At 45.8% G+C, this 12540-nt stretch overlaps 1 protein-coding gene across 1 annotated transcript in view; it reads left to right on the top strand.

Moving 5' to 3' along the window:
• The window catches only part of LOC121538247 (phosphatidylinositol 3,4,5-trisphosphate-dependent Rac exchanger 1 protein), a 119835-nt gene that overhangs the window by 101095 nt on the left and 6200 nt on the right, over positions 1-12540 (top strand). Inside the window, exons 26-33 of the mRNA XM_041846094.2 lie at positions 739-945; positions 7144-7232; positions 7338-7420; positions 7975-8065; positions 8287-8415; positions 8534-8575; positions 9162-9379; positions 11761-11863. Coding sequence (XP_041702028.1) covers positions 739-945; positions 7144-7232; positions 7338-7420; positions 7975-8065; positions 8287-8415; positions 8534-8575; positions 9162-9379; positions 11761-11863 — 962 coding nt within the window. The remainder of the gene's footprint in view (positions 1-738; positions 946-7143; positions 7233-7337; positions 7421-7974; positions 8066-8286; positions 8416-8533; positions 8576-9161; positions 9380-11760; positions 11864-12540) is intronic.

The raw sequence follows: 12540 nt of genomic DNA, 5'->3' as shown, positions 1-12540 counted from the left end.
TTGTACTCCTCACCTGGTTGCTGCCACACACGCTTGACACCATCTGAACCAAATAAGTTTATCTTGGTCTCATCAGACCACAGGACATGGTTCCAGTAATCCATGTCCTTAGTCTGCTTGTCTTCAGCAAACTGTTTGCGGGCTTTCTTGTGCATCGTCGTTAGAAGAGGCTTCCTTCTGGGACGACAGCCATCTTTTTTTCAGATCCTCAGAGTTCTTTGCCATGAGGTGCCATGTTAAACTTCCAGTGACCAGTATGAGGGAGTGTGAGAGTGATGACACCAAATTTAACACACCTGCTCCCCATTCACACCTGAGACCTTGTAACACTAATGAGTCACATGACACCGGGGAGGGGAAATGGCTAATTGGGACCAAATTGGACATTTTCACTTAGGGGTGTACTCACTTTTGTTGCCAGCGGTTTAGACATTAATGGCTGTGTTGAGTTATTTTGAGGGGACAGCAAATTTACACTGTTATACAAGCTGTATACTCAATACTTTACATTGTAGCAAAGTGTCATTTCTTCAGTGTTGTCACATGAAAAGATATACTCAAATATTTACAAAAATGTGAGGGGTGTACTCACTTTTGTGAGATACTGTATGTGTGTCCACTTGCATGTTTGGGCGCACATGTGTAAAAGACAGATAAAGGAGTCACATAAGAAAACCTCTACCCTTACTCTTACTTTTCATGTGTTTTCCCCTCCTATGCGATGGCCGATAACTGCAGCCTCCTGTCGTCCATCACGGAGCCCACCCAGCCGCAGGGCAGCGAGCCCCCAGCCTACGAGGCCAGCCAGCCCCCCTCCGTGGCCCCTGAGGAGGGGGACCAGGAAAAAGCTGAGCATGGGGGCATCAAGAGGGTCTGCTTCAAGGTGACGGAGGAGGACCAGGAGGACTCAGGCCACGACACCATGAGCTACAGGGACTCCTACAGGTAAGATAAGATGAGAGTTGAGATAAGATTAACTTTAAAGTCCCCGAAAGGAAATCTGTCTTGGACATTTTACATTGGTGCTTCTTCCCAATCAAATGTATTTTAATCAATCAAATGTATATTATAGAGCCCTTTTTACATCAGCAGTTGTCACAAAGTGCTTTAAAGATACCCAGACTAAAACCCCCAAGGGCAAGCAAAGCAGAAGCACATAATACAATACAAATCACCATAATACTAAAAGTAGTGCAATGGGTTAAAAGGTGGAGGTGGAGGTTACCCGTAACCATGTTTAGATATTTCTTCATCCACAGTAAAGTTTGAGGTAAGTATTGGGGGTAGGATTATCTGATTCTAGATCTGTGGTGGGCAATTACCTTGTGAGTGAAAGACAGAGGAGAGGTGTCACTCATCCAATGTGAACTCCCAACAGGAGCCGTCATTCCAATGCCACTCCATTTCCCTTAGGCACTGATCTAGGATCAGCTCACCCTCTACTCTATTGGGGCAAATGAGAATGTGCTCTCAATTTCACCATGGTAAAATAAAGGGTCATAGAAAACCTAAGGTACAGTAAAGAAAACGGGTGTTTCCCAATTCCGTGAGCCAGCTTCATGTGAAACCAACAACAAAGATCTCCCCCTATTTGTAATGTTGTTTCTCACTGTGACGGCATCGGGTTCCCTCCGACTCTCCCAATAGGTTCCAGATGTGGGGAGTCGAATCACATAAAATCGGGGAGCTAAACATGAAATGTGTCCAGTGATCTTGGTGATGTCACTGTGCTACCTCCTCGCCAGCTTGAGTTCATTCAGATGGTTGTTGGCAGTGGTGGTAGTGTCATTCGGGCACCGGTCCACGGTCTCCGCCCACTACCACCCACTAAGGGCAGTGGTCAGCTCCTGGCGAGAGTGCAGTGTGTAATAGAGGCTAAATGAGTAGCCTGCGCTTCTCTCTCTCTCTGCCCAGTCTGTCATTACAACTAGAGCAGCAAGCGCAACTCCTTCTAGCCAACAGCCACCCACAGTACAGGGCCTAGTGAGCTCACTCAGGTTGCATCCGCAGTGACACCCTATTCCCTATACAGTGCACTACTTTTGGCCAGACCCTCATGGGCTCTGGCCAAAAGAAGTGCACTACACTGAGTGTACAAAACATTATGAACTTTTTCCATGACATAGACTGACCAGGTGAATCCAGGTGAAAGCTATGATCCCTTATTGATGTCACTTGTTAAATCCACTTTAATTAAGGGGAGGAGACAGGTTTTTTAAGCCTTGAGACATGCATTGTGTATGTGCCATTCAGAGGGTGAATGGGCAAGACAAAATATATGTGCCTTTAAACGGGGTATGGTAGTAGGTGCCAGGCGCACCGGTTTGAGTGTGTCAAGAACTGCAACGGTGCTGGGTTTTTCATGCTCAACAGTTTCCTGTTTGTATCAAGAATGGTCCACCACCCAAAGGACATCCAGCCAACTTGACACAACTGTGGGAAGCATTTGAGTCAAAATGGAACGCTTTCGACACCTTGTAGAGTCCATGCCCCGATGAATTGAGGTTGCTCTGAGGGCAAAAGGGGTGCAACTCAATATTAGGAAGGTGTTCCTAATGTTCTGCACACTTAGTGTATATGAGTCTGTCCAAAAGTAGTGCACTACATAGGGAATAGGGTGCTAACCACGTCCCCAGGCTATCGCGGAAGAGGCTGGCAACAAAATTAGCATTTAGCATGTTAGTAGAAACACATGGAGAGGGTGCTATAGGTTTGATGCTGGATGGGGTGAGTTGTCCGGTCATCCAATGGGCTTTTGGACTGGGCGAGAAACACTTTATAAATGCATAACGTTCATGATGATTGGAGAGAAAGACATACCGATAGGTGACAGACCGGCAGACAAACACCAAGAATGAGGGATAGGGGAAGGTGACGGTCAACAGCAAAAGACTTCGGGAGAGTCTTGGAGAGGAAAATAGAGGGAGCGACACCACAGTGAAAGGAGAGGGAGAGGAATGAGCAAATGACTGAAAAAAAAAAAGACTGAAAAAGGAAAGAAAAATAGTTAATTGTACACCCACCAGCAGTCTGGTTTGTTTGTCTCTTAGACAGTCTGTCTCGTCACATCTGGTGAGGGTGGGCCGCTCCAAACCTGCCACGAGATAAGACTAAATTTAGAACCCTCTCCCAGGAGAGCTTGTGTGAGTGTGCGTGCGTGCGTGAGTGCCTGAGTGTGATCGTGTGCTTGGAGGAGAGAATTGAAGCCAAAGCCCTGGGTGTATTACGTAAAGGTTGGCACTTCAGTCCCAGCTTGTCGGGAATGATCCAGCATCCCATTTATGAGTTCATTTCGTGCAATTCTACACATTTTGCCATGGGCCAGAGAAAAAATGTTGCAGTCTTAAAGCAAGTTTGCTGCAATTCTACAAACGTTTCCATAGGGTGGAGATAAATGTTTGCGGGTTTTAATTTGATACACTGCATGGCCAAAAGTATGTGGGCACCTGCTTGTTGAACATCTCATTCCAAAATCATGGGCAATAATATGGAGTTGGTCCCCCCCCTCTTTGCTGCTATAACAGCCTCCACTCTTCTGGGAAGGCTTTCCACTAGATACCTGGCTCGCTGTCGGCATTTCAATTCATCCCAAAGGTGTGCGATGGGTTTGAGGTCAGGGCTCTGTGCAGGCCAGTCAAGTTCTTCCACACCGATCTCGACAAACCATTTCTGTATGGATCTTGCTTTGTGCACGGGGGCATTTTCATGCTGAAACAGGAAAGGGCCTTCCCCAAACTGTTGCCACAAAGTTGGAAGCTCAGAATCTTCTAGAATGTAATTATATGCTGTAGCGTTAAGATTTCCCTTCACTGAAACTAAGGGGCCTAGCCCGAACCATGAAAAACAGGCCCAGACCATTATTCCTCCTCCACCAAACTTTACAGTTGGTACTATGCATTGGGGCAGGTAGCGTTCTCCTGGCATCCACCAAACCCAGATTAGTCCGTCGGACTGCCAGATGGTGAAGCGCGATTTATCACTCCAGAGAACACGTTTCCACTGCTCCAGAGTCCAATGGCGGCTAGCTTTACACTACTTCAGCCAATGTTTGGCATTGCGCATGGTGATCTTAGGCTTGTGTGCGGTTGCTCGGACATGAAAACCCATTTCATGAAGCTCCAACGAACAGTTATTGTGCTGACGTTGCTTCCAGAGGCAGTTTGGAACTCGGAAGTGAGTGTTGCAACCGAGGGCAGGCGATTTTTACATGCTATGCGCTTCAGCACTCGGCAGTCCCGTTCTGTGAGCTCGTGTGCTCGATTTTATACACGTCAGCAACGGGAGTGGCTGAAATAGCAGAATCCACAAATTTTATGGGGTTTCCACATACAGTGCATTTGGAAGGTATTCAGACCCCTTCACTTTTTCCACATTTTGTTACGTTACAGCCTTATTCTAAAATGGATTCAATAATTGTTTCCCCTCATCAACCTACACACAATACCCCATAATGACAAAGTGAAAACAGGTTTTTAGATATTTTTGCACATTTATAAAAAACAAAAAAGATCCTTTGCTATGAGACTCAAAATTGAGCTTGGGTGCTTCCTGTTTCCATTGATCATCCTTGAGATGTTTTTATAACTTGATTGGAGTCCACCTGTGGTAAATTCAATTGATTGGACACAATTCGGAAAGGCACACACCTGTCTATATAAGGTCCCACAGTTGACAGTGCATGTCAGAGCAAAAACCAAGCCATGAGGTCGAAGGAATTGTCCTTAGAGCTCCGAGACAGGATTGTGTCGGCACAGATCTGGGAAGGGTACCAAAAAATTTCTGCAGCATTGAAGGTTCCCAAGAACATAGTGGCCTCCATCATTCTTAAGTGGAAGAAGTTTTGTACCACCAAGACTCTTCCTAGAGCTGGCCGCCCGGCCAAACTGAGCAATCGGGGGAGAAGGGCCTAGGTCAGGGATGTGACCAAGAAGCCAATGGTTACTCTGACAGAGATCCAGAGTTCCTCTGTGGAGATGGGAGAACCTTCCAGAAGGACAACCATCTCTGCAGCAATCCACCAATCTGGCCTCCATGGTAGAGTGGCCAGAGGGAAGCCACTCTTCAGTAAAAGGCACATGACAGCCCGCTTGGAGTTTGCCAAAAGGCACCTAAAGGACTCTCAGCCCATGAGAAACAAGATTCTCTGGTCTGATGAAACCAAGATTGAACTCTTTGGCTTGAAGGCCAAGCATCATGTCTGGAGAAAACCAGGCACCGCTCATCACCTGGCCAATACCATCCCTACGGTGAAGCATGGTGGTGGCAGCATCATGCTGTGAGGATGTTTTTCAGTGACTGGGAGACGATGGAAAGATGAACGGAGCAAAGTACAGAGAGATACTTGATGAAAACCTGCTCCAGAGCGCTCAGGACCTCAGACTGGGGCGAAGGTTCACCTTCCAACAGGACAACGACCCTAAGCACACAGCCAAGACAATGCAGGAGTGGCTTCGGGACAAGTCTCTGGATGCCCTTGAGTGGCCCAGCCAGAGCCCGGACTTGAACCTGATCGAACATCTCTGGAGAGACCTGAAAATAGCTGTGCAGCAATGCTCACCATCCAACCTGACAGAGCTTGAGAGGATCTGCAGTGAAGAATGGGAGAAACTCTCCAAATACAGGTGTGCCAAGCTTGTAGCGTCATACCCAAGAAGACTTGAGGCAGTAATCGCTGCCAAAGGTGCTTCAACAAAGTACTGAGTAAATGGTCTGAATAATTATGTAAATGTGATTTTTCTATTTGTAATACATTTGCAAAAATGTCATTATGGGGTATTGTGTGTAGATTGATAAGAAAAATGCAACAATTTAATCAATTTTAGAATAAGGCTGTACCGTAACAAAGTGGAAAAAGTCAAGGCGTCTGAATACTTTCCGAATGCACTGTACTTTTGTATATGTAGTGTATCTTAGTGAGACTAACAAAATCAATGGGGGCCTCTCGACCATGATTACTAAGTTTAGTTAACTGTCCACTAGACTCTTACAATCAAAAAAAATTGCGGACATGGGCTAATTGAGTGACTATCAGTGACTGACATACTGTAACAAGAGAAACACAGCCACATTTCAAAATTGCACCTTGTGTATTCATTATATTATTCTAACTTGCAACAGTAAGTTGAGATCCCGACTGAGTTCCCCCGAAAAAATTAGTATTATTAGTTTTGTTTTGTGGAAATTGATCTGAGGGCCTTCAAAAGGGGGGTGGACCGCGGGTTGCCCATACCTGCACTATGCTGGAGTTGATTCCTGTGGCTTCCAGTTCACATTGTGGACCAGTTTGTTGCCAAGCTGGATGATTATAGCAAAGCAAAACAAAGCGATTGTTTTAACGGGATGACAATGCTACTTCTGGCTCCTTAAACTCGTATGATTCAGCATTTACATGATAATGCCACGACGCACACAGAAAACATTCACAAGAGTAGGTGTGTAATCTGCAATTTGCACCCAGTAAATCTTTTCTGCGCTCACACTAATCATCTTTTTAAGACCTTCCATTTGAAAATATCCAACGAAGCCATAAAAAGCCATCCAAAGGCATTTTAGGCAAGATGAGATGCATATCTGGCTATTAAAATGCATTGAAAATGTAGGGATAATTGGAAGAGAATAAATCTTGAGCATTAATGGGGTAGTTCAGCGAATGTACATTTGTTTCCTTACCATAAGGACAAGGAGTGACAGCAATCCACACTTTGGTTTTGTTAAACTAGCCACTGACAACAAATGGAAACAAATTTCGAAATATACTGTATATATTTTTCGAACTAAAATAAATATATCTTTGGGGTGGTGGAGGCATCTCCTTTTAATGTTTGAATATCATTTAGCTTCAACTTACCTGGTATTTATTAATTGAATTCTTGTTTGGGACATTGGTGTAGCCACACGTTACGACAGCTCGGTGGAATGCATTTTAGTCCCGCCAATGAAGTAAGTTGAAGCATTTGATTACTGCTCAATCTGACTATATATTTCATACAGTCAGTCGGATTATTTGACTGGATAATTACAAGACAGACTCCACATTTGACTTGGTGTTTTTTCTGTAGGGAATGAATGAACTCTGGTTTGTTATTCAACTGTTTCTGACTCTCTCTCTGTCTCTGTCTGTATAAACTCCTGTCTGTGTTGCAGTGAATGTAACAGTAACAGGGATTCCGTCCTGTCATACACAAGTGTGCGTAGCAACAGCTCTTACCTGGGGAGTGACGAGATGGGTTCAGGTAAGAAACAGTTAATGTAGACTAAGATGTTCATACCCCTCTAGCATTAAGGATGCATTGGTTTGCCTTATGTGGGAAAATGTTCAGAATTTATTTCTTTCTCAGGTGATGAGCTGCCCTGTGACATGAGGATTCCCTCAGACAAGCAGGACAAGCTGCATGGCTGTCTGGAGCACCTTTTCAACCAGGTGCACCATCTTTACCACTGTCCTCTGTGCAATCAGCTTCAATGGCTTTGCCAACCCACATCTCACTCTGTTTTTGTATGCCATGCCATGGTTAATACAGTGTTGTGTGTATTGTAAACACTGCTCGGCACTAAAATCATACACACACATGCGCGCACATGCATACGCGCGCACATGCATACACACACACACTCTTACACAGATGTTCTCTCTCACACACACATTATCTCACACAGACGTTCTCTCTCTCTCACACACACACGTTTTCCATTAGCCCTCAGAAACATTTGGCACAGATCATGTTGATAGTAATCAGTAGTAGTAATCATCTGTAGTGCATTACCTTGTTTTGCAATCTCTCCTCTCTTTGTCATCTTCCTTGCATCTCCTCTTACACATCTCATGCCCTTTGACCTCTCCCATATTCCCAGAGGGACACTACCATTTTGGCTCCCGTCGATTTCCTGGGCCCCAGTTTCCTGTTGTTGTTGTTGTTGATGTTGAGAGACTGAGGCCAGCCTATGTGTCTGACTGGTTGTGACTGTCATCTGCAGGTGGACTCCATTAATAGCCTGCTCAAAGGGCCCGTCATGACCAAGGCCTGCGAGGAAACCAAGCACTTTCACCCCGACCACACTCAGCCAGGTACCCACTACGTTTAGTGTGTGTGAGTGTGTAAGATATGTCTGAGTGCATGTTTGTTTAGAGAGAGAGACATGTCAGGGTATCACTGAGAAATGAGAATGTGTATGTGTGAATAGATATGTGTGTATAGATGTGAAATGGTGTTATACTGAAGAATTCTCCTAGCATTTATATTGCTAATTAATTGACAAATTAATTGACACCCCATGTTTTCTGAGCAGAGTTCCGCCACACTGAGGACTGGACAGTACGCTGTCGCTACATCATCCACAAGAACATCCAGGAGGACCCTTGGAACCTGCCCAGCTCCATCAAGACACTGGTGGAGAGCCTACAGAGATTTGTGGACGGTCAGTAGAAAACACACACACCATAAGCACACATGTAACACAGCCATCACACACAATCACATAGCTACAGCAGAAACACGCGTATCACTTAAGTAATAAAATCCTAATTTTTCTGTAGATGGGAAGAACCAGCTGCTTCTGGCCCTGCTCAAATGTACAGGTAAGCCTTATGCCAGCCTTATCTCTGTGTGTGTGTGTCTGCGTGTGTGTTCCTTTGAAGTGTGCCGTGCCATATGTCAGTTGTTAATGGCCCTGTCCTCATGAATGAGTCACTGTAATAGAGCAGATTGTAAACTCCCTGGCTATGTTAGATTAGAGTTTACACACCACTCTGAGGTGGAAGGTTAGAAAGGACTTGGTGTTATTCAGGTTGATTAGATGAGTGATTGATTCTCTCATTCTCTGAGGGGCCAGGCAAAGGCAGTATTTCTGTCAGTTGTGTTGATAGTAAGAACGGTTGTCAACTGCCCGTCTCATGCTCTCTCTTTCCCTCTTTCTTTTACCCTTCCCTCCTCTATCACTAATTTTCTTTTTCAATTACTCCCTTCCTCTTACCGCTCTTCCACTGACCTCTCTCTCACCTCTTTCCATTATTCTCCTCTACTCCATCCCTCTAATCACTTGGAGAATTCCCTGTATATGGTTTGTAGGTTGCTGATTTTGTAAATGTCCTGTAAGAAGTTAGTAAAGCAAATTTCTGTGAAAAATAAAATGCTTATCTTATTTCCCCCTCCCCTCCACCCCAGACACGGCTCTGCAGCTGCGGCGGGACGTGATCTTCTGCCAGAGCGCGGCGGGCGCCGTGTGCACGCTGGCCGAGCAGCTCCTGGCGGCGCTGCGTGCACGCTTCAACAACGCCGGCGAGTACGAGGAGGACAGCAAGGAGACGAGCCGCAAGTGGCTGGAACAGGCGGCCGCCATCGGCGTGCTGCTCAACTTCCAGTCCTCACTGGCGCCCCATGTGGTAAGAGACTGTACTGCGGCAAAAATGTCCCGGCTACTGTAATGCAGGGCTCTCCAACCCTGTTCCTGGAGAGCTACCGTCTTGTAGGTTTTCGCTTCAACCCTAATCTAGCGCACCTGGTTCAAATGATTAGCTGGTTGATAAGCTGAAACTGGGGTTGGAGTGATGACCTACAAGGAACAGGGTTGTAGAGCCCTGCTGCTTAAACAAAGACTTTAAACCTATACTGACGTGATTTATTTGCCTTTCGACAATCAGCAGACTTGGGTCACATAGTTGAGTTGCGCTTGATTAAGTTTAATCAATAATATGAAACCATTTCATTTTTATTTGACCTTTTTATTACTCCATTGAGGTCAAAATACTAATTTTTCAAAGAATAGCTGGCTAGGCATCTCCAGTAAAAACGGTAAATACACATTAAAAACACAATTCAAAACACCAATACAGCAAAGTATCATCAGCATAGGAGCACCAAGTAGAAATGTCAAGCCATCTAGGAACCATCAATAGAGTAGTGTAATTGCACTGCTCAAAAAAATAAAGGGAACACTTAAACAACACAATGTAACTCCAAGTCAATCACACTTCTGTGAAATCAAACTGTCCACTTAGGAAGCAACACTGATTGACAATAAATTTCACATGCTGTTGTGCAAATGGAATAGACAACAGGTGGAAATTATAGGCAATTAGCAAGACACCTCCAATAAAGAAGGGGTTCTGCAGGTGGTGACCACAGACCACTTCTCAGTTCCTATGCTTCCTGGCTGATGTTTTGGTCACTTTTGAATGCTGGTGGTGCTTTCACTCTAGTGGTAGCATGACATGGAGTCTACAACCCACACAAGTGGCTCAGGTAGTGCAGCTCATCCAGGATGGCACATCAATGCGAGCTGTGGCAAGAAGGTTTGCTGTGTCTGTCAGCGTAGTGTCCAGAGCATGGAGGCGCTACCAGGGAGACAGGCCAGTACATCAGGAGACGTGGAGGAGGCCGTAGGAGGGCAACAACCCAGCAGCAGGACTGCTACCTCCGCCTTTGTGCAAGGAGGATCAGGAGGAGCACTGCCAGAGCCCTGCAAAATGACCTCCAGCAGGCCACAAATGTGCATGTGTCTGCTCAAACGGTCAGAAACAGACTCCATGAGGGTGGTATGAGGGCCCGACGTCCACAGGGGGGGTTGTGCTTACAGCCCAACACCGTGCAGGACGTTTGGCATTTGCCAGAGAACACCAAGATTGGCAAATTCGCCACTGGCGCCCTGTGCTCTTCACAGATGAAAGCAGGTTCACGCTGAGCACATGTGACAGACGTGACAGAGTCTGGAGACGCCGTGGAGAACGTTCTGCTGCCTGCAACATCCTCCAGCATGACCGGTTTGGCGGTGGGTCAGTCATGGTGTGGGGTGGCATTTCTTTGGGGGGCCATAGGTAGCCTGACTGCCATTAGGTACCGAGATGAGATCCTCAGACCCCTTGTGAGACCATATGCTGGTGCGGTTGGCCCTGGGTTCCTCCTAATGCAAGACAATGCTAGACCTCATGTGGCTGGAGTGTGTCAGCAGTTCCTGCAAAAGGAAGGCATTGATGCTATGGACTGGCCCGCCCGTTCCCCAGACCTGAATCCAATTGAGCACATCTGGGACATCATGTCTCGCTCCATCCACCAACGCCACGTTGCACCACAGACTGTCCAGGAGTTGGCAGATGCTTTAGTCCAGGTCTGGGAGGAGATCCCTCAGGAGACCATCCGCCATCTCACCAGGAGCATGCCCAGGTGTTGTAGGGAGGTCATACAGGCATGTGGAGGCCACACACACTACTGAGCCTAATTTTGACTTGTTTTAAGGACATTACATCAAAGTTGGATCAGCCTGTAGTGTGGTTTTCCACTTTAATTTTGAGTGTGACTCCAAATCCAGACCTCCATGGGTTGATACATTTGATTTCCATTTATCATTTTTGTGTGATTTTGTTGTCAGCACATTCAACTATGTATAGAAAAAAAGTATTTAATAAGATTATTTCATTCATTCAGATCTAGGATGTGTTATTTTAGTGTTCCCTTAATTTTTTTGAGCAGTGTATAATGGCTCTGTACTGTGCTGATCCAGAAAGAAGGGTGCCATTGACTATCTGAGGCCTCTTTCCACACTCCGCTGTCTCCATTGACTGCTAAGCTAAAACAGTGAGCCCTGGGCTCATAGTCACCAAGAGTCTCAGAGTGCTGATCTAGGATCAGGTCCCCACTGTCCATATAATCTTATTCATTATAATCTAAAAGGAAAAACAGATTCTAGATCAACACTCCTAATCTGAGACTCTTTGTGAATACGCTCCCTGGCCTGTTAGCTGAGCTTTGTCTTCTCTCTACTGTGTAGAAGGAGGAGAGGACGATGCTGGAGGATACCAAGGCGGCCCTGTTGGACCTGGACAAAGTCACTGTGTTCTTCCGCCAGCTGGAGGATGAATGCCTGGTCGCAAGTAAGTAGACCCTTTCCCATAGCAACCACATATTTTCTTAGCAACGGTGGCCAGTCGAGGGAGTTGTAAGTGGTGTTTACGTGTGGTGGTTCGACACACACCTTGGATGTCAACCACAACAAAGGGCTTTGTTACTGTAGATCCAGAGTTTTCCCCCTGTCATAGAATTGCAGCTTCATTTCAATGAAACACCTCTGTGAAACCCAGCTTCGCTGAAAGACCAGTCTGTTCCTTTTCACGACCCGCAATATGGTGAGCTGAGATTGCTGCTTTAAGCAAGCACATCAGATGCATTTTGCATTTTGGGGGAGAAAGCCATGGATAAAACGGGGATGTACTATTCTAGGTTACTGCTAAGCAGTAAGCATATCAGTGTATACACACACACACACACACACACACACACACACACACACACACACACCTTCCTCCCTCCTTTAAAAACCTTTTTACTCTGAAATTGCTTTTTGGAAAACATGCCCACTTCAGCAGGATGGCGCGGCCTAGCTAACTACTGTAGAGCAGTGCAGGCAGACAGTCTGTTCGTGGCTGCAAGCTCGTCTGACGGTATTGATTTGAAAAATGCCCGTTCAGCAAGCCCCCCTGTACTATAGTTTCATTAGAGCCATGTGTAAGCATTATGGAGATGAAAGGTTGGGTGAAGGGTTAGTCTAAAA

The sequence above is a fragment of the Coregonus clupeaformis genome, chromosome 24 (assembly GCF_020615455.1).
Source record: "Coregonus clupeaformis isolate EN_2021a chromosome 24, ASM2061545v1, whole genome shotgun sequence".
Taxonomy (NCBI): Eukaryota; Metazoa; Chordata; class Actinopteri; order Salmoniformes; family Salmonidae; genus Coregonus; species Coregonus clupeaformis.
This window is presented reverse-complemented; position numbering and strand designations above follow the sequence as displayed.